The 23,180-nt window shown below is 44.0% G+C and overlaps 1 protein-coding gene across 1 annotated transcript in view; it reads right to left on the bottom strand.

Annotated features, from left to right (window-relative positions):
- The window catches only part of LOC121645095 (zinc finger protein 397-like), an 89,266-nt gene that overhangs the window by 45,253 nt on the left and 20,833 nt on the right, over positions 1 to 23,180 (bottom strand). The window contains exon 4 of the mRNA XM_041993454.1: positions 14,963 to 15,143. Coding sequence (XP_041849388.1) covers positions 14,963 to 15,143 — 181 coding nt within the window. The remainder of the gene's footprint in view (positions 1 to 14,962; positions 15,144 to 23,180) is intronic.

Genomic DNA, 23,180 nt, shown 5'->3' with positions numbered 1-23,180 from the left:
ATTGTTGCTGAAACACTGAAATATTCAGCTGAGAGACGACAACACAACCGTCTTCCTGCTCCGTCCTCACACGAGGAAAGCTAACGATGCTGCTAGCGGCTTGTTTACTTCCGGTTGGTGTCACACTGGGAAGTTCCGGCAGCAGAAGAGGAAGTCAACCTTTTATTCCGCTTTGTATTGGAAACATTACTTACTTAAATGTACTTACTTAAATATAATTTAACTTCTAAATGTACCGTGGTACTTACCTAAATATAATTTAATTAATAACACCCATGACCTTAGAAACTAATATAGGAATTTAATCTTTGTCCAAGTACAAGACGTTTGAGAGCTAATCTGAATGTATAAATAAAACCTAAAAGCACTCAGAGACCACAGACCTCCACCAAGCCATCATATCTCAACAATTCATTTAAAAACCTAATTCCTGCAGGAATAAAACGAAGCTTTTAGTCTGTTAGTCCTACAAAAGACTACAGAGCCAAGTATGACATAAACATCCACATATATGACACAAGAAAGAAAGAAAGAAAGAAAGAAAGAAAGAAAGAAAGAAAGAAAGAAAGTTTGTTAACAGACATTTTAACATGTTGTTGCTTCTCATGAACTGATCTAAATAAAAAGTTTAACACATGAATATTTTTTCATGTTTGTTTGCTTTTATAATAAATCAAATGTTTTACTTTTCTATGTCTTCGTTTATTCGGTTTTCACCATCCAGCCGATGGTTTTCAGGAGCTCCGGCTGGATGGTGTTGAAGTTACTGGAGAAATAACAAACCTGATTCTCACAGTGCTGCCAGGCTTCTCCAGGTGAGCCAGAGCTCGGTGTAGCAGGAAGATAACCACGTCTTCCACTCTGATGCCAGGCCGGTAGGCGAACTGCAGTGGCTCCATGGAGGGTCCCACCGTGGACCGAAGGTGTTCCAGGATCAGACTCTACAGCATCTTCATCAGATGGGACGTGATAGCTACCGGCCTGTAGCTGCTGAGTTCATTGGAGTGAGATGTCTTTGGCACTGGTACCACACAGAAGGTCTTCCAGAGCTGTGGTACCACACAGGAGGTCTTCCAGAGCTGTGGTACCACACAGGAGGTCTTCCAGAGCTGTGGTACCACACAGGAGGTCTTCCAGAGCTGTGGTACCACACAGGAGGTCTTCCACAGCTGTGGTACCACACAGGAGGTCTTCCACAGCTGTGGTACCACACAGGAGGTCTTCCATAGCTGTGGTACCACACAGGAGGTCTTCCAGAGCTGAGGTACCACACAGGAGGTCTTCCAGAGCTGTGGTACCACACAGAAGGTCTTCCAGAGCTGTGGTACCACACAGGAGGTCTTCCAGAGCTGAGGTACCACCTAGGAGGTCTTCCATAGCTGTGGTACCACACAGGAGGTCTTCCAGAGCTGAGGTACCACACAGGAGGTCTTCCAGAGCTGAGGTACCACCCAGGAGGTCTTCCAGAGCTGAGGTACCACCCAGGAGGTCTTCCAGAACTGTGGTACCACCCAGGAAGTCTTCCAGAGCTATGGTACCACACAGGAGGTCTTCCAGAGCTGTGGTACCACCCAGGAGGTCTTCCAGAACTGTGGTACCACCCAGGAGGTCTTCCAGAACTGTGGTACCACCTTCAGCTTGAGGCTCAGATTGAAGACCTGCTCCATAACTCCACACAGTTCATGTGAGCAGGACTTAAGGAGCCCAGAGCTGATGCCGTCTGGTCCAGCAGCTTTTTCACCTTGATCCTCCTCAGCTCCGTTCTCTCCTGGGTTGCTGTAAAGGAGAGGGGTGGGCAGGGGGGCTCTGTCCAAGGAGATGTGGAGGGCTTTGATGGCAGAATGAGTCAGAAGTGTGAAGGACTGTGGGGGGTAGTCCCAGTGTCAAGGTGTTTGAGTGCAGCTGTGTGGGGGGAGGAGTGGGTGCTTGATCAAACCTACTGAAATGCAGATTCAGATCGTTGACCCAGTTCAGGTCCCCCTCAGTCTGTGAGTGGAGCATTTTGAAGCCTGATATATTTTTTAGGTTTCTCCACACCCCTCTGATGTTCTGCTGCTGATGCTGCTGCTGTCATCTTCTTCACGAGAGGGCTTAAATATCAGGCTTAATCCACAACTTCTTAGTGAAGAACCGCACCACCTTGGAGGGAACGAACGAATGAACATCCATCCTTTTTCTTCTGCTTATCCGGGGTCTGGTTGCGGGGACAGCTGCCTGAGCAGGGAAGTCCAGACTTCCCTCTACCCGGCCAAATTCGCCAGCTCATCTGGGGGCATCCCAAGGCATTCCTAGGCCAACTGAGAGATGTAGCCATTCCAGCGTGTCCCGGGTCTTCTCTGGGGCCTCCCATGTGAACTCTTCCACGTGGGGCAGGACCTAATTCCCAACCCGGAGAAAACACTCCACCCTTTTCCAGCTGAGGACCATGGTCTAAGATTTGGAGGTTCTGATCAGTGGTGTAGTCTAGTAGTCCGCATTGCTGGCAGTAAATCAGAATTGTTTCCAGTGCGGGTTGGACTCTGCCATGGCTGCACTTTGTCACCGAATCTGTTTATCTGGCTGCGAATCGCTCCAGCGAGCTGAAGATCGAGGCCCGATGAAGCCAACAGAACCACATCATCTGCAAAGAGGAAAGACCCAATCATGAGGCCACCGAACCGGATCCCCTCAACACCTCGGCTGTGCCTACAAATTCTGTCCATAAAAGTTATGAACAGAAAGGAATGGATTTATTGGTCAAGAGTTTGAGAAAGGATGTCGGCAGAGGACCCTGCAGGGAGACAGCCTGATCACAGGAGAAGGAGATTCCACTGAAAACAACTCCACAGTTAAAACGCAAGGCCAAGATCCAGGAACGTAGTCCATAAACAGGCAATGGTCAAACACAGAAAGGCAGATTTTGGGATACTTAGGGTTGGGTGTGAATTAGTGGTCAGAAGTCAGAGCATGGGCCGGTGTCCAGATAACCAGAAGGCAGGAGAGGTCTGTCGTAGGCAAGGCAAGATGAAGAGAATAATCCAAGGATGTGAACTTGGTCAGCAACATGGAAACAAACTAGCACATGGGAAGTCCAGCGGGATGGTAGATGTCCAGCACAGATTGGAGGAGATCTACCGGCACAAGGCTGTCCATAGTCTGGCAGAGAAGGAGAGTCTGGAGAGAGTTTAGGGAGACCTGAGCACAGGTGAGGATGAGGAGCAATCAGGGAAGTCCAGGTGGACTGAATGAACCTCATTTATCCTCAGGCCTGGCAGAAAATGAACCATGACATTTTATCCTAATCATACTACGTTAAAAGCTCTTTTTATATTTGCTTATTGCCCCTATAATCTGGGAAAATTGTGTAATTATAACTTTTCCATTTATCACCAGCTGGTTCCAACAGGATGGAGATGAAAAATGTGAAGACCTGGTGGTTCCAACAGATCCTTCCTTTAAACTCTTCTTCTACATCAATAACAGATCGAAGCTCCTGAGATCAGAGTGATGAAGATGAAGCAGCCAGACTGTTAACCAGGAGGAAGAGTAACTGAGAGAAGAGAAACTACAGATGAAAGAGGAGACGGAGAGATTCAGGGAGGAGCTGAGCTGTTACTGAACTATAGAAGAGACACAAACTTCCACATTCAACACAGTTCAACACACAAACCACAAACATCACCTTTATTCAACATGCTGTCTTTGCAGACATTTGGATTCACTCTGCTGTTTCTAGTCATTCTAACAGGTTTGTTTGCTTCTTTAAAACATCCATTTCTGGATTTTCTGCTTCTTCTTCAGTTATTTGACTTCTCTCTTCCTTTAGGTGTCAGCTGTGAAGAACTCACTGCAGTCAAGAATGAAGAGTCCAGTTTAGAAGGAAGCTCTGTTACTCTGTCCTACACTTACTCTAAAACACCAACTATTGATGATTATTTCTTCTGGTATCGACAATATCCAGGAAAACCACCAGAATTCCTGATCTCTCACACAGGAACAGGAAGAGAAATATCTCCTTCAGTTCCTGGACTGTCTTTTAAAGTGATTAAAGAACAGAAACAACTGGATCTGGAGATCTCCTCTGCTGCAGTGTCTGACTCTGCTGTGTACTACTGTGCTGTGAGGCCCACAGTGACAGGAAACAGCAAAACTCTGTACAAAAACCTTTGGAGCAAAGACAACGCAATACTCCACAACGTCCACTAGAGGGCCTCACACACTGTTAAAGCTCTGATTGTTGAGTCATTGGACTGATGACAAAGACAAGAGAGAAATGAAGCAGTAAAGATCAGAGACAGAGACAGAGCTGCTGTGGAAGCAGGAAACAATCTGATTGGTTGAGCTGAACTGAAAACATCATGGCCCCGCCCACTGAACTTCAGCTCATCCAATGACATTATTTCTTCCTCATTCTACTGCAGTGGAAGAACATTGTTCATCTGCTGTGTGTCTGGCTTTAAGAACTCCAAAGACATGTTGCTTTACCTCTTTTTGCTTCTATCTCACATTCTAGGTGAGTTTAAGAACAGGGATTAAAGTTTGCTTGAAGCTGCTGCATTAACCACATATACAGACTGCATTTCACTACTTTTCTGCTTTCTTTGCTCTGATAGAATGAAAATCATCTTTGGATCATCTTGTAAATTGAACTGACAGAGTTCTACAGTTGATTTAGTTGTGAATGTCCACAGAGTAACACTGTACAGGAGACATTTTCCACTGTCTTCTCCTCTCAGCCTCATGGACAATGTTAGTCTGATGGCTTCATTTTCTCTACTTTTTCCAGGACTAAAAGCTGCAGACACAATCTCTCCTGATCAAGATGAAGTCAGTGGAAGAGAAGGACGACCTCTCACACTCACATGTAGATATCAGACTGATGAAACCATAGTTTATCTTTACTGGTACAAACAACATTCTGACCTTCAGGCTCCTCAGTTTATACTCCGGAAAGGAGCAAAATCACAGAGTCGTTATGAATACATTCCTGATCAGCGATATTCCTCAGGAACATCGTCTACAACAACCAGCCTGACCATCAGCGAGCTAACCCTGGCAGACACAGCTCTCTACTACTGTGCTCTAGAAACACAGTGATACAAAGTGTAGAAGAGGCTGTACAAAAACCTGAACACAGATATCTGACTACTCTTCAAAGAGGAGGGAAGTGGTATTCAGACCACAGCTTCATATCAGATGGATTCTGCTCATTCCTGTTTTATCAGAGTCTCTGTGGTTCCAGCTGCAAACACTAATTATTCTAACAGAAAAACTCACCAACAATGTGCTTCATAGAGCTTTGGAAAGAATAGAAAATACTGTGCGTATTAAAAGTTTGTTCCACATATCTGGTTCATAAAAACCACAAACATGTTTCCAACATTTTAACTATGAGGATGTAAAGTAAAACTTTTCCAGATGACCTAAAAAGTCAGAACATTCCAGAAAATGTTTAATATATTTCTGCTGTAAACCATGTGAAGTTGTTTTATTCAGACACAGTTTTTAAAATGAATTCTGTGACAGACAGAGTGTCAGTGTAGAGATTCTGGAAAAAATTTTGTTTGTAAAACTACTGAGACATCAGGTTGAAGGTCTCCAATGCTGGACCACTCAGAGATCTCAGAACTGGACTGATATGATCCATTTCTTCCATCTCATCTACAAACTATAAACATTCTGGAAAAAAATTTGTTTGTAAAACTACTGAGACATCAGGTTGAAGGTCTCCAGTGCTGGACCACTCCTACCACCAAGCAGTACAGAAAACATGTGACCTTGAATTATTCTCTAAACATCATCAAACATCATGATAGTCCTGCTTTCCTGCTGGACTCCACTTTCCTGTCCTTGTAACGCTGCCTGATTCAGAAGAGGCTCAAAGAAACTAGAAGGTGATGAGAGTGCCGACCAAACCCAAATAAAAGAAGGAGAAGGCCTGTCGGATTAGGGCCCAACCAAAAACCAACAAACTTTACTTAATTCAGTTAAAATTTTTAACATCTCACCCAGTCCTGTCACCACAGGGTACTACAGGGTTCATTCCTGGGTCCTCTTTACACTCCCCCTTGGAGCTATTTTCCAGGAACATCATGTCCACTCCACTGCTATGCAGATGACACCTAAGTCTATATTTCCAATAAACTGATACAAAATACAGCAGCTTGTATCAGTACAATGACATCATCTATTTCCCACATCACACCTGTGCTACAGAAACTCTACTGGCTCCCTGTCACATATCACATTCAGTATAAATTACTTTTTATTAACATACAAGCCATTCACAACCTCGCCCCTTCATACATCTCTGACCTTCCTGTTTGTACCCTCAGATCTTCTTCTTCTATTCATCTCACTGTCCCTCCTGTTCTCCTCAGCACATAACCAACCACCATAACCAACCCCCCCACCACAATCCTCCATCTGAGGAAGGAGGTAGCAGCTGGATTTGGTGACACCGTTTATCTTCTTGAAGTTTCTACAGAAACGGTCAGACCCACCAGATTTACCGTCCTAAAGGCAGGGTGAACTCCAGGAGCTACAGCTGGTTCAGCAACGCCATGCAACATGTAATCAACCTGCATTTAAACACGGATGTTTATCAGGATTTATCCTGTAGGGGGGCTGTTTTATAGGGTGGAGGCCCGCACATCCATGTCATGCTGTATAACTTGTGTTTGAGAAAACATTGAACAGTGTGAACAAGGAACCACATCATCCCACTGAATTCCACTTAAACACATGAAACAAGAGTCAAGTTGAGGCGATACTTCAGAGTTCAGTGCAGCCTCTGACAGTCTGTCAGCATCAGTTTCAGCAGCAGATAGTTTCAGTGTGGCCCCGTCTTACCTTCACTACACAGCACCACAGGGGTCGTGGAGGACCCTCAACAGCAGGTGGAGCCACACACGATGTCAGTGTTGAAGTCTTCTTACCAGCAGGATCAAAAGCAGGTAAATCCATCTCCCATTGATCACAGCTTCATCAATGCTTCCAATAACAGTCCTCTCCACCTCCAACTGGTCCAGGCAGATGGCTCCTCCTCCTGGTTCTGGTTCTGCTGGAGGTTTTCCTTCCTGGAAGGTTTTCTGCTCCAATCACCTCATGCAGCTGATGACAGTGGATTGAATCAAACGTCTTGCTATCTGTTGCTTCCATCTCTAGGTCAGCTTTCTATAGATCGGCTTTCTATGAAACACATGATAAACTGGACTAATCAGGATTACTGGGAATTTGTTCCAAGTAGATCAGATACGATTAAAGTTCAGTGGAAACTGGATTATAGTTTATTTAGATGGTAAAACTGCCTGGAGATGGCTTTGTGGTGAAACTGCACTTTACACATGAAGCTGAATAAAAAATGAAGCAGAGACTTAAAGAAACTGAACAAACTGATCCAGAAGTTCTGGTTCTGTTCTGGGGACTGGAATCAGCTAAAATGGAGATTGTCAGGTCAGATTCTTGAAAAAGTAAAAGAGACTTTAAATAGTTTTCAGTTAGTTGTGGTATTTAGTGAGAATCCAGGAGGAGAATCAGTTGTTTTACTTCATGGTTTCCTTCAGTCTGTTCTGATACTTTAGTTCCTTCCTCCATCAGGTCCTCCTGCAGCTCTTTGTCAGTTTTACAGCTGCTGTTTTCAATCTGATTCTCCTTGTTGCTGATTCTTTCAGCTCCAGGAAGCTTTGAAAACTAAATCATATATTTAACATGAAGACAGTTTGACTGAGAACAACTATTAGATCAGAAACTTCCAGAGTTTTCTCTTCCTTTAGGTGTCAGCTGTGAACAGCTCACTGAGGCGCTGCTGGAAGGCTTTTTCCTCCCTGTTGAAGTGAACTTTTTCCTCCACTAGAGGCCACATGATGAAGTAGGCGGGGCTCTACTTCTGCACTGTGTTCAAGCTTTCTGTCAATAAGAAGAGCTGCTGTGAAGAGAACAATTGTCAGACTGAATGTTGAACATCAGCTAGTTTCTCCTGCTGATTGAAACCTTGTTGTACAGATGGAACATTGGCTGTGGATTATTCTGGCTGCTCTTTTCTTTGGTAAGATAGAAACTCAACATGTTTCCTCTTCAAACACTTGAACACATTACTGAGCTGTACATGAAGAGCTTTTAATGTTCATTCTACAGAAAATCACAGCACATCATTTCTGCTGCCATTTGTTACCTTGTAAAAACACCTTCTATGCTTCAAAGTGACAATGATGAGTGGAAATGACATCTATTCTACATGGAATAGAACTCTTTAAAGCTGCTCATTCTTCTCCTTTAATCAATCATCTTTATTGATTCATCTCTTCCTCTGCATGTTCTGTTCTTCCTCAGAGTGTAAAGGAGAAGACACAGTGACCCAGCCAAGAGAAGATGTTACTGCTGCTGAAGGGGACCATGTTACACTCAGCTGTACTTTTACTACCAGTTATGCAGCTACATTGATCTGGTACAAACAAGAAGTAAATAGTTTCCCAAAGTACATGCTGAAACGTTACTCAACATCAGAAGAGAATGATCCAGAGTTCAGCAAAGACAGATTTGATGCTGAGATCAGAGACAAATCATCAGTTCCTCTGAAGATCCAGAAGCTTCATGTGTCTGACTCTGCTGTGTACTACTGTGCTCTGCAGCCCACAGTGACAGGAAACAGCAAAACTCTGTCCAAAAACCTTTGGAGCAAAGACAACGCAATACTCCACAACGTCCACTAGAGGGCCTCACACACTGTTACACTTCTATGGTTTGTCAGGATTCAGTCTGGGTTCTTTGTACAGGTGTAAATAAAGTAAACATCACTGTTTTCTACATCATTGAGCTCTAATGAAGTTACACTGTTTATTACTTTAGTACAAGCATCAGAAAATAGTAAATATATAATAATGATGAATGATAAAGAATAAATTAAGTAAAAGAATTAATAATTTTGTTGCATCAAAAGACTAAAATTGAGACATTTTCTAATTTAAGTTAAATTTGTTTTTTTTTTTAATACTATGAGTGTGTATGTCAGGGGGATCACACTCCTCAGCCTCCCTGGAAAGGTCTATTCAGGGCTCTTGGAGAGGAGGGTCCATCGGATGGTAGAACCTCGACTTGTGGAGGAGCAATGTGGTTTTCATCCCAGTCCTGGAACAGTGGACCAGCTCTACACCCTCTTCAGGGTCTTCAAGGGGTCATGTGTTTTGTGGACTTGGAGAATGTGTTTGACCGTGTCCCCCTGAGGACTCCTGTAGGGGAAGCTCCAAAAGTATGGAGTACCAAAGCATCTTGTACGAACTATCCAGTCCCTGTTCTAGATCTTGGTCCTCATTGCCGGTAGCAAGTCAGATTCATACCAGTGATGGTTGGAGTCCGCCAAGGCTTCCCTTTATCACTGATTCTCTCCAGAACATTTATGGACGGACGGACAGACGGATGGATGGATTTCTTGACATAGAAACCAGATGAATCCATCCAGAGTAATTCTACAGCCAGACAGTGTTTTTCTGAAGTGTTCATGTCCAAAGACAACAACATCACTCTGGTCTGAATCTAGAAGGAGAAAACTCTGAGTTATCCAGGCCTTTATGTATTTAAGACTTCTAAGTAGTTTGAGGAACTGGTTGGTTTCCTCAGGTGTCATGGTTACGTATTCAAGATTGAATTTATAGTCAGTTTCTGCAGTATGTGAGTACATACACAGGAATCTAAAAGGACGTTTCTCTCCATCCCACGGTGTAAAAACACAAAGAATCATTTAAAGAAAAGAAAAACTGTCCAAAATACACAAGCAGGTGATTGTGTGGCAACAGCAGCATCACACAGTGACCCAGCTGGTCAGGATGCTCTCAATGCTGCCTCGGTAAAAGCTGCACATGATGGGTGGGGGGGCTCTCCCTCTCTTCAGTCTGTGGAGGAAGTAGAGGCGCCGCTGGGCTTTCTCCACCAGTGATGTGCAGTTGGCTGTCCAGGACAGGTCCTCACAGATGTGGACCCCCAGGAACCTGGTGCTGCTCAGTCTCTCCACAGCAGCACCATTGATGGTCAGTGGGGGGGTTCGGTGTGGCCTCTTCTGAAGTCCAGAACAATCTCCTTTGTCTTGTCCACGTTTAAAAGGAGACTGTTATTGCTGCACCACATGGACAGATGGCTGACCTCCTTCCTGTAGTTTGTCTCATCCATGTTTGAGATGAGACCCACCACAGTCGTCTCATCTGCAAACTTCACTCTGTGGTTGGTGCTGAATGTTGGTGTGCAGTCATGGGTCAGCAGGGTGAAGAGCAGGGGACTGAGCACACATCCCTGCGGGGCTCCTGGGTCCAGTGTGATGCTGCTCGAGGTGTTATTACCAGCCCTTTAGTATCTTATAAACTTGACTGTACAGTAGTTTACAAAATAGTCTCAAATTTTCAAAACTCAATAGGTTATGTTTCTGGAGAATCTTTCTTGAAAATCTTAGTAAGATTATAGAAAAAGCTCTTTAAACAGTTATAAAACTTCCTGACACTAAATAATTGTTTTGATGTGTACCAGTCAGGTTTTTGACCCCACCACAGCACTGAGACTCGGTGGTGTAGTCCAGGGTATACGACATATATCCACTTTTTTCAGTCAGCATTGCGTGTACCCACTTCTAAACTCTAGTGATGTGAACCATTCAGTTACACCTGCGAACCTAATTGTCATTTTTCTCCCAGAGCTAGTTGGGCCATGACCCACCCTACTCTGCCTCCAGTTGGCCAGTACTCACTACTTCACTGATTTAATTGGTTAACTTTAGCTGAGGAATACCCTACGAACCGTTTAAAAGTTTACTTTAAAATTTCACCTTTGGAATACATGATGAACTGAGCAATTCAAACTAAAATGAACTTTCACAGTTATAAACATCCGTGTGAATGTACATCAACCAGTAGCTCAGCTAATGTTAGCGATGCTACACCGCTGAGGTTAGCTAGCAGCTATTTAAACATAAGCCCGACACCAATGTCCGCTATGTCCCCCACCCCGTAGGAAACTTGTAAGGAAGGAGACTCTTTGCTAACAGCTAAAGATGCAGGAACAACTTCTGGTGAAGACGTCAAAAACTTTTCTTTTTTTTTTTCTTTTTTGGTAGACCTTGTAAATGCTGTTAAAACCATGTCAGAGGTCAAAAGTCACAGATATACAGTAGCTACAGTTACATTGTGTGTAACTGACCGTTTAGGATGAAAAATAAATAAAATATAATGGATGACACCTTCACACGTTGAATAGGTTGTCATTGTTTCTCTCATTACAGTTACAGCCTGTAATTCAGTCATTTTGTTGTTTTTCTGTAGACATCAAATACTGACTGGCCAGACCTGGTGAGTGTCAAACACAAAGATTTTAAATCCAAGAACACCTGGTTTGGATCCAAAACAAAAATTTGGGGTGGTTTAGATAGATTGCTGGTTTGGGTGACTTCGGAAACAGTGGACACTGAGAAATGTATGTTTGTGTGGGTGTGTCCATCTGGACGTACTGGACGTGGGAGAAATGGACCACGCTCACACAGCTGTGGATACAGTCGTTATATTTGTAGTACAAATTGCTCCTGATCTGGTGAGAGACTAGTTGTCATTCCAGTAATTATTCCGTCGAAAATAAGGAATAGTTTACATCAGGGGTGTCCAAAGTCGGTCCTCGAGGGACGCTGTCCTGCAGATTTTCCAATGTTTCCTACTTCAACACACCTGACTTAAATTAAATAAATCCAACAGCCTATTAAGTTTTCCACAATGACTCATCAATTTGAGTCAGGTGGTTTTGAAGCAGCGACACATCAAAAACCTGCAGGATTATGGCCCTTGAGGACCGGAGCTGGACACCCCTGCTCTACATGCATTATTGTCTCTTTAATCTATGGATCGGTGTTGGTTTTGCAATTTTATAACCCCTCCTCCATGAGCAACAGAAATCATGTGACAAGAAGCAAATACTTTTGGGGTAATGGGTAATTAGAGAAGTCTTGCATCTCACTTTTTCTTAAAAGGTGTTTTTCTGTACTACTAAAGGGGGAAAGTTAAGTGTATGTCCACGGCTTGAGGGACCACCACACCACTGCTGAGACGGCTCTAGTTAACGTCTTTAATGACATATGTGAGCAAACTAAAATAACCTGTGGAGTTCCCCAAGGCTCCATCCTAGCGCCACTGTTGAACATCTACATGCTGCCACTCGCCCAAATTCATTCATTCATTCTTTGCAACGCTTCGTCTGTGACGGGTCGCAGGTAAGCTGGAGCCTATCCCAGCATTTTCAGCAGGTGAGAGACAGGTACACCCTGGACAGGACACCAGTCCATCGCAGGGCCAACACAAATAGGGACAAACAACCATTCACACTCACTCCTAGAGAGAATTTAGAGGCACCAATTAACCTAACATGCATGTCTTTGGATTGTGGGAGGAAGCTGGAGAACCCACGCATACATGGGAAGAACATGCAAACTCCACACAGTCTTATAATTTTTGGTCAAAAAAATGTAACATTTATTTCTCACATTTTATCTTATTTTACTTTAGATTTTTGTCTTTATTTAGTTTAAATTTCTTTTTAAAGTTTGTTTTTATGATTCTTCTGCTGTAATACACTTAATGTTTTGTGTAAAGAACTTCAAATTCTCTCTACATGAAATATTTTGAACAAATAAACTTACATTAATTAATTAGCCACAAACTAAATGAATTCTTTGGATTCAAGTCTTCATGCTTTTCAATATGTTTGTTTCACAATTTGGTTTCAGAGCTCAAAGTTTTAACAAAGAAAGACCCAAACTTTTTGTTACAAGAAATAGATGATTTCTCCAGAATATTTAGGAAGAGCTGCATCTGATCAATATAAAAATACTGCAGTTAAAATAAAGCAGATCCTTTTTTGTTAGTTTGTGGTTTATGTAATCATGACAATCATGGAGAGGGCTCTGAATTATATTTTTACATTTTATTGATGAACATGCCAACAATGTTCTCTTAAGATTTACGTTTCCAACAGTGAAACTGGGATCCAGATTGTAAAGTCCTGATCTAAACCAGAAAGACCTTCTAAGCTCCTGAGACCAGAGTGATGAAGATGAAGCAGCCAGACTGTTAACCAGGAGGAAGAGTAACTGAGAGAAGAGAAACTACAGATGAAAGAGGAGACGGAGAGATTCAGGGAGGAGCTGAGCTGTTACTGAACTATAGAAGAGACACAAACTTCCACATTCAACACAGTTCAACACACAAACCACAAACATCACCTTTATTCAACATGCTGATCTTCTGTTTTTCCATTTCTCTGCTTCTTCTTGTTCTAACAGGTATTAATGGACTAAAAAAGAAAATTAAGCTAAATGAAAATATTTAATGAAAGTAAATCATGTTAAACATTAACAAATATTTCTCTTCCTTTAGGTTTCAGTGATGAACAACTCACCACCATCAACACCACCATGTCCAGTTTAGAAGGAAGCTCTGTTACTCTGTCCTGCACGTACACCAAGGGAGCTTCTGATTATTTCTTCTGGTATCGACAATATCCAGGAAAACAACCAGAATTCCTGATTTCTCACTTGGAGTCTGGAGAAATTTTTAAGGATTCAGGATCTGGACATTCTGTTAGAGTTAGAAAAGAAGAAACTCTGATGGATCTGGAGATCTCCTCTGCTGCAGTGTCTGACTCTGCTGTGTACTACTGTGCTGTGAGGCCCACAGTGACAGGAAACAGCAAAACTCTGTGCAAAAACCTTTGGAGCAAAGACAACGCAATACTCCACCACGTCCACTAGAGGGCCTCACACACTGTTACACTTCTATGGTTTGTTGGGGTTCAGTCTGGGTTCCTTGTTCAGTTTAAAGTAAAACATACAGCAGAGTGTTTGCTGCATCTTTTAAGTCTCTGTGATGATGAAAATAAACTTTCTTTATTAGAATTAAGCAGAAGAAATAATAATCATGTACTTTTCTCTTTTAAGACAGAAACAGACATTATTAAATCTATAGTTTATGTACTTTCATGTAATAAATTCAGTAAGAGTTTAAAGAAGTGATATGATTTCATGGAGGTGCGTTAATCTGCAGTTGTTCAGGGATTCACTCTCAGTGCTTTGTTTAGCTTTTCTGTTGGTTTAGTGTGTGTTTGACCACGTTCTGCTGGGCAGACGACATCTACAGCCAACATGGCCTCTTAAAGGTGGGATTATGGACTGAGCAGCGTAACACAGGGCCTGACTTCACATATAGAAGGTGGTTTTTGACATCCTCTGTTAGAGCTCATGTGGAACTTTAAATGATCATTTTGTTTGAAACATTTTCCACATGTTGGACAAAAAAATTACTTCTCAGCTGTGTGAATTCTCATGTGGCGCACCAAAGCATCCTGGCGACCGAAACATTTTCCACATGTTTGACAAGAATACGGCCTCTTACCCGTGTGAATTCTCATGTGGTACTTCAAATAATGAGTTTGATTGAAACATTTTACACAAGTTGGACAAGAATACGGCTTCTCACCTGTGTGAACTCTCATGTGACGCACCAAATTCCCCTGGTAAAAGAAACATTTTCCACATGTTGGACAGAAAAATTGCTTCAAGCCTGAGTGAATTCTCATGTGGCGCACCAAATTACTCTGGTGACTGAAACATTTCCCACATGTTTGACAAGAGTACGGTCTCTCTCCTGTGTGAGTTCTTACTTGAACAGTTAACTTATTTTTAATTTTAAATTGTTTCCCACAGAACTTGCAGGAATGTTGTTTCTCATCTCTTTCATTACAATGACTTTCTAACAGAAAGGACTCTCCTACGTTCTCATTTGTCTCCGTTATACAGCTCTTTTCTGGCTGTGTATCTGCACACGTTGTTGGTCCTGAGTCTTCAACCATGCTTTCCTCTAAAGGTGAATGTTGGTCTGCAGGAGGGCTGTAAGAGGGAATATGGTCCCTGTTTGGTTCTGGTTCACTGTGACCATCTTCCTCATGAGCAGCCGGTATTGAAAACTGATCAGTTTCATCCTTCAGCCAAAGCTGCTCTTCCTCCTGACTGCTGAGGAGTTCCTCCTCTTCCTCTTTAATACGAGCAGACTCTGGTTGCTCCTGGTCCAGGTTTGAGTTCTGGTTGCACAGCTGCTGGTCATCTTGAAGAGCTTCATCCACCTTGTAGACATATTGATGTGGAACCTCTGGAGGGATAAATGGACAAATGAAAAACATGAAGAAAGATTTTAGTTTAGGTTAATTACTAGGGTTCCTAAAAAAGAAAAAATAGGACTTAATATTTATATTATTACTTATTTAACCATTACAAGCTTCACTGAGACTAAAAATCTCTTTTCAAAGAGTTTAACAGCACAGTTAAAATGTACAAACACACATTCAAACTGAGTTTATAAAACACATTTAAAGTAAATGAAAAACCAATTAAAATCCTCAAATGAAGCAGAACATCTACAAACACATGTAACTGCCTCCAAATCATCATGAAAGCCCTTTTTCCAATGTGGAAGAAATTTGACTTATTATGCTCTATATATAATATTATAATCAGACCTATAATTACTTCCTTTACTATATTCATTTACACTTTTTACATTGTACATTTTTACTCTTCATGCTTTTATTCTCTTTTAAGGTTTCTTCTCTTCATATACAAGCTCTGTTAAAAGTTCACTACGAGGGTAAGATGACCTTCATCTGGTCCTTCCTCAGACCCTTAGACTGGTTCTGGTGGAGACACTATGTGAGGTTGTTTGACGCCAGCTCTTGGAGTTGTGTGTCCACCCAAGGTCTTCAGGAAGGAGGATTCTTTCTACAAAAATGTACAACTATTGTTTTTCCTCTTGTCTCCCCAGAGTCTCTCTCCACTTCAAGCGGGTCGGGACGACCACTCTCATTACTTGCAAGTAATTCTTTATTAAAAACTTCTCCTGTAATAAACTTTTTAATACGTTTACTCGTTCCAGACTCTTGGTAATTTTTCTCAGTTTGGGGACTGTGGGTAGTGACCGAAAGAACAAGATCGCGAGTACAAGCGGCCGAAATGAGTTTCCTCCGCAGGGTGGCCGGACTCTCCCTTAGAGATAGGGTGAGAAGCTCGGTGATCCGGGAGGGGCTCAGAGTAGAGCCGCTGCTCCTCCACATCCAGAGGAGCCAGATGAGGTGGTTCGGGCATCTGGTTAGGATGCTTCCTGGACTCCTCCCTGGTGAGGTGTTCCAGGCACGTCCCACCGGAAAGAGGCCCCAAGGAAGACCCAGGACACGCTGGACGGACTACATCTCTCGGCTGGCCTGGGAACGCCTCAGGATTCCCCTGGATGAGCTGTTGAATGTGCCGGGGAGAGGGAAGTCTGGGTTTCCCTGCTGAGGCAGCTGCCCCCGCAACCCGATCCCGGATAAGGATGGATGGTGGAACGGATGGATGGGCTGGGTTTGACAAACCATTTTTTTAATTTTAATTATTAAAATAAAATAAATCCAACATCGATTCATAAAACTTTGAGATCAATTTTTCATACGTCCTCATTTCTGTTAACGTGACTTTTGCCTGACTTACCGAGACTCAGCGAGATCTTAGCATATATACACACAACTGGTTTCCTCCGTCGCCTCCATCCAATCAGCTTCTCTGATCGATCTGCAGGCACGGAGCATGAGAGAGAACCTGGTATTTGCAGGAATTCCAGAGCAGACGGAGGAGGACCCCGAGACCACGGTGAAAAACTTCATCAAAACCCACCTGAAGCTCCCGGAACCAACTTCGGAGTAAATGAACCATATCCCAGAGAGATTCTGGACCGACGGAAAGTTCTGTTTCCCATCAGGAGGAAATCCATCACTGAAGGCGCTCGCGCTGTCATCGCGGTGGATAAATGATTTATTAATGGACAGCTGTACCGCGACCCGGACATCACTCCGTGGTTCTACTGACTTGGTATGTGCTTTAATTTTCCTGTTTTCTCACTAGATCATGTTATATCGTTAAAACTGCCATAAAAGATCATTTAGTTAACAGTAAATCCACTGCCCGTCTCCACTACACTGCTCTCAGCACAGATGCGTTTTTTAAATTACTTTTTTCATTTGGCACTGTCGCTCTTTTCACTCTTTACACTTCTTCTCTCAGACCCTTTAACGGTTAACGGTAACACTTGTCATTATATTATATACACATCAGCACTTTTCATGATTCACAGGAACACACACAGAACAGCACAAGCGCACATACATCCCTGTCACAACCAGCTGGCAGACACACATGCACGCAGAGAAGCAGTGGGATGCACGCACACACGCTTCAGTAATATGCATATTGCCTCATCTCTGTGGTTCGTTCATGAACGAACTCACATTTGTCATTTGGAATGTGCGTGGAGCTGGCACAAGGGAAAAGAGGTTAAACATTTTTAATCGTTTGCAAGAAATGAAAGCAGATATAATATTACTCCAAGAGACTCATTTATCAAATTCAACAATAGATCGTCTCTCAACAACCCAGTTTCCACACGTGTATTCAGCTTGTTATAATTCTAGGCAGAGAGGAGTAGCAACTCTTATTAATAGAAGGTTAAATTTTGACATAGATAATACAATCATAGATCCAGAAGGCAGATTTATAATAGTTACATTATCTATTAAAAATGTTAAGATATGTATCGCAAATATATCTGGTCCAAATGTAGATGATCCCTCCTTCTTTCACTCCCTCTTCACCTCTATGGTCACTCAGATAACACATTAATTATAGGAGGTGATTTTAACATTATACTGGACAAACAAAGTACCACAGGAGCTCATCGAGTCTGGAAATCCTCAGAAACTAAAACAGTACATGAAGGATTTTGGTCTCTGTGATGCTTGGCGCTCTCACCATCCCACACTAAGAGAATACACCTTCTTCTCTTCAGTTCACCATTCCTATTCTAGATTAGATTATTTCTTAACTAGCAGCTCGCTGATGAATGACATGTCAGAAATCAGAATCCATCCTATTAGCATTAGTGATCACGCACCAGTATCATTCACTCTGAGAAGTAAGAGCAATAAACCAGCAACTAGAAACTGGAGATTTAATATGTCATTACTTAAAGATCCCGAGTTTATCAGCTACTTTAAAAGAGAATGGTCCTTATATCTAGAAAACAACAACTTGCAAGAAACTTCAGTGTGTGTTCTTTGGGAAGCAGGAAAAGCAGTAATGAGAGGGAAAATAATTTCCTTCTCTTCTCATAAGAAAAAGAAGGAAACTTTGAGAATTTCAGGGTTAGAACTCAGAATTAAATCCTTAGAGGAGCTTACCAAGTCTCCCAAGAAGAACACATACTAAATGCTATAAGCAAAGCTAAACTTGAACTTAATGAAATAATAGATAAAAAGATGCAATTCTTGGTGACTTTGTTTGGAGAACTTTCAGCATGGCAACAAATCTGGAAGGTTCCTGGCTAATTAGTTAAAAACAAACAAGGAGAAATCAACCATCTCCTCTGTCAGAGATCCAGAAGGAAACATCAGCCATGACCCTGACAAGATAAATAACACTTTCAAAGAATTCTATAAAACATTATATATATCACAACTAACTACAACAGATGACAATATTGATAAATTTCTTAGTAACATCAATCTTCCACAACTAAAACATGAAAATAAAATGGTCTTGGATTCCCCCCTTTCAGTCGGCGAACTCCATGAAGCTCTCCAGCAACAATAAAGCTCCAGGTCCAGATGGTTACCTAGCAGAATTCTACAAAGAATTCTGGACAATGTTGGCATCCACTTTCTACAATATGATATTAGAAATAAAGGAAAAACAAAATACTTTCAAATATGAACCTAGCCAATATTACTCTACTATTAAAACCAGGTAAAGACCCGACACTTCCATCCAGTTAACGTCCAATTTCATTAATAAATGTAGATCTCAAAATAATTAGCAAAGCTTTGGCCAGAAGAATAGAAAAAATAACCCCTCTAATAATACATCCTGACCAAACAGGCTTTATTAAAGGTAGACATTCCTCTACTAACATGCGTAAATTAATTAACATCATAGATTATTCTACTCTACATAATCTGGAATCCACAGTCATTTCTTTAGACGCAGAAAAAGCATTTGACCGAGTAAACTGGAAATTTTTATTTGCAACGTTAAACAAATTTGGGTTTGGGTCATCTTTCATAGATTGGATAAAGATATTATATAACAACCCAAATGCATGTGTGAAGACCAATGATCAAACCTCTCCAAGCTTCTGTTTGCAGAGAGGCACCAGACAGGGCTGCCCACTCTCTCCATCACTCTTTGCTATTTTTACTGAACCCCTAGCTGCTGCCATAAGACAAAATAAAGAGATTAAAGGAATCCATGCCAAAAATATAGAACATAAGATAAGTCTTTATGCTGATGACGTATTACTTTTCCTCCAGAACCCACTGACATCTCTCCCCCAGACAATCACACTTATTAACACATTCTCATCAATATCTGATTACTCTATTAACTGGTCTAAGACTATTATTATGCCCATCAACTGTGACCTACAAAACACACCCAATACTACAATACAGTCTGGAAACATTAGATATCTAGGCATAAACGTTCCCCCAGGTTATCAGAACTAACAAAGCTAAATTATGTCCAGCTACTTAAAACAATAGAGGATGATCTCTCACGGTGGAGGCGCTTACCCATATCACTCATGGGGAGGGTTGCTACAGTTAAAATGATGGTTCTATCTAAAGTAAACTATCGGTTTTTAATGATACCCATTAATCCATCCTCCAACTAGGTTAAGTCACTGGACTCACATATATCAAAATTTTTATGGAAAAACAAGCCATCACGTATCAGTCTAAAAACTTTACAACAGACTAAAGATAGAGGCGGATTGGAGCTACCCAACTTTAATCATGTTTTCTTAGCTAACAAGATGCAGTTTATCTCCAAATGGCTTAAACCTAACAGTCTGGATGAACCATGGTTAGATGTAGAGCAAGCATTATGTGAGGATCTGGGTATATGCAACTGATACAATTCAAAATTCTGCATAGAACTCATTATACAGGACAAAGGATGTTCAGGATGGGTCTGTCACAATCAAACATCTGCCCACACTGCAATGAAAACACACCTGACAACTATCTCCATGCCTTGCGGTCCTGCACACCTGTCCGCAGGTTCTGGCTTCAGGTATGTGTGGACATGTCAACATGGTTTAAATGTAATATTCCTACAATCCCCGCACTATGTCTACTAGGTGACTTGGGTGACATTAATATGGCAACTAACTCTGCACACATGATACACACAGCATTATGCATCGCAAAGAAAACTATCCTAGTGAACTGGAAAACCAAAAATAATCTGTGTTTTCAGCAGTTTAGGAATCTCTTAGTTGACCACATCAGTAGTGAGACAATGTCTGCCTCCTCAAAGAACCATTTAGCTGAATCTCATTCCCTCTGGTCACCTGTGCTTAGCTCCATCACTTAGTGTAGGTAGGTGGAGGACTGTGACCTCGTTGCTTTGGGGGTTGGAAAATGGCCGGGAGTGACTGGTGGTTGCGGGTTCTTAGTGGTTGCCCATGGTGTGGGACCGGGCTGCTCTGTGATGGGGGTGGCTCTGGGTCCGGCCCTGTCATAGGCTGTGGGGGCCAGCGGTTGGAGTCGCCTTGTGGCGGGAAGTGAGGCCACTGGTGGGGCCTGGGTCGGTGGGCGTCGGTCCTGGGCAGGGCGGCCGGGCTATTCCGGGGCAGGCTGGGCGGGGGTTCTGGGCTCTGGTGCCTGGGGGTGGTCCTCCTCCCTCCGAGGTGGTGGGGTCCGCATGTGCCGGGTGTCTAGGCCTGCCTGGATGTGCTGCCATGGTGGGGGTTGGTGCATGCCCTGGTGTCTGGTTGCCGCCCTGGGACCCAGGGTATGGCCTGGGAGCAGGAGGGGTGTAGGGGTTTGAAAGAGGGCTGAGTGGGATTTGGGGGATTATGGGGGGAGGTGCTGGGGTGTGAGGCAGGGATGCTTGTATGTTGTGTGTGTCTATGCTTTGGAAGTTTGTGTGGGTGTGTGCGTATGCATGTGCTAGGATGAGTGGGAGTGTGTAAGATCATAGGTGAGTAGGTGGGGTGGGGAGGGATGACATGACCCTGTGGGGGGGCCTGGGGGTGGTGCGCCGTGGATCTGGGCTCTCCCGCTATTCTGCTTCCGCTCCTCTCCCTCCCCCTTGGGTGTCTAGTGGGTGGGTGTCTTCTGGGGTCGGTGGAGGCTCGTTGGCTGCAGTCTCTGCGTGGCCTGGTCGTCTGGAGCGGCTGCCTCTGGCCTGTCTTGTCCTGGGGGGCCTCCTGGGGAATGGGGGTGCCTAGTGCTGCTAGCAGCTCACCATCCGGAGGGAGGTTCTCTTCCCTTCGGACTTACATCACTGGACCCCTCTTCTTCCCCGCTCTCTCTATCTCTCTTACATATACACATAGACACACACACATAGGGATGTGGGAGGCATGCACGTCATGCGGGGTGTAGCCGGGGGGACCACCCAAGTGGCTTCCTTAGTTGCACCCTGTGGCGACTCGCCTCTTGGTTTAAATTACACTTAGACATCAAAACACCAACATAACACACAAACAACTTCTGGGGGGCATGTCATGTGGTGTGTAGAGGGCGTGACTACTAACATGACCTTGCTCCCAGCACAATATGGTCACTGCCCCCCAGTTTTACTTGCAAAAAACACACTCACCACAAACAGTCATGAGCGGGGAGGTGGAAGAGGAGGACAATGGGGACACCTCACACCCCTCTTCCCTTGGGACGCCGCTGGGGGTGTATAGGGGAGTTGGTTGCCCTGGGGGCCGGGAACCGGGGTGGCTGCGCTGATGAGGGGCTGCTGATCTTGGGGGATGCCTGTTCGGCCGCGTCTGGGTGGGAGGTGATGGGGGGTGGCTGGGGATGGCGGTGGGGGCCGGATCTGGGGCTCGCCATTCTCTGGTCTGCCAGGGATGTCTTCCACAGGGCATGGTGGGAGGGAGGGGGGACTGGGGAGTGAGGGTGGGAGGGTTGCATGCTGTGTGAGTGTTTATATTGTGTGGGTGGGGGTGAGGAGGCATGTATGTGTTAGGATGAGCGGGAGTGTACAAGGATATAGGTGTGTGCATGTGTTTCTGTATGTGTTTGGGGCGGGGTTAAGTGCACTTGTGGGGGGACCAGGGCGGGCCTTGGGGGGTGGGGGGATGCCGTGGGTCTGTGCTCTGCCGCTGTCCTCCTCCCCATCCTCTCACTCCCCGTTAGGCATGTGGGGGGTGGGGTCCCTGCTGTTCTCTGGTCAGTCTGGGGAGTCCCCCACGAGGCATGGTGGGTGGGTTATGGCTGATGGTGACTGTGTGATGGTGCTTGTGGGTACGGCACAGGGGAGGGTGTGAGTGTGGGCTCATATGGGGTGGGGGGAGGGGGTCGATGGCACCCTGGTTCCCGGGGTGTGCTGGCCTACGCCGGGTGGTTGTCTGGGGGGCCTGGTCCTCCTAGGCATGGTGTGAGCCCTCTGCCTTTGGGGGGTGGGGCGGCCGCCTCTGGGTCCCTGGGGCCCTGGGCCCTTCGCTTGGGCTGCCCTGGGTGGCCGGTCCCGGGCCGGGCCGGTGGCTGCTGATCTTGGCCCGCTGGGGCCTGTGACCCAGGACCATCGGGGGATCTTGCTGGGGCTCTCCTCTGCTGCCCTTCGGGTGGGGCGGGAGTCGACATGGTGGGGTAGCTTGGGTTAGTGCTCCGGGACTGCTGCTGAGGGCCCGGGTCTCTACGCTGCCCTGGTCTGCCTCTGACCTCCGTACAGGTCTGGTCGCATTTGCACGATCTCACTCACCACTCTTCATCACTGATCACTCCTCTTCCTCATCCTCTGCATGCTGACAGTCACTGAGTTGTCCAGTGGGTTTTTATACTAAGAGATAATTCTTTTTTTTTTTTTTCCTGCGAGTTAGTATCTGGTCACTGATATGCTCTTTTCATGACATGTCTTTTTGATTTGGTTATTATTTAAACTCTAAATGACTAGCAGCTCAGTTTTTTGTAAAAGTTGTAGGAAATGTTCTGGTGTGTTCATGTACAGGTGTAACAGTTTGTTGTCTGGTGATGGTGGATTGAAGGTCGTTTCCTTCTGTCTGTGATGTTTTTGTCTCCTTTCTTCTTTCCCTTTTGCATATTTTTCCTATTCTCCATCTTTTTCTGTTCCCTCCGGTCAGGTCCAG

The sequence above is a fragment of the Melanotaenia boesemani genome, chromosome 8 (assembly GCF_017639745.1).
Source record: "Melanotaenia boesemani isolate fMelBoe1 chromosome 8, fMelBoe1.pri, whole genome shotgun sequence".
NCBI lineage: Eukaryota > Metazoa > Chordata > Actinopteri > Atheriniformes > Melanotaeniidae > Melanotaenia > Melanotaenia boesemani.
This window is presented reverse-complemented; position numbering and strand designations above follow the sequence as displayed.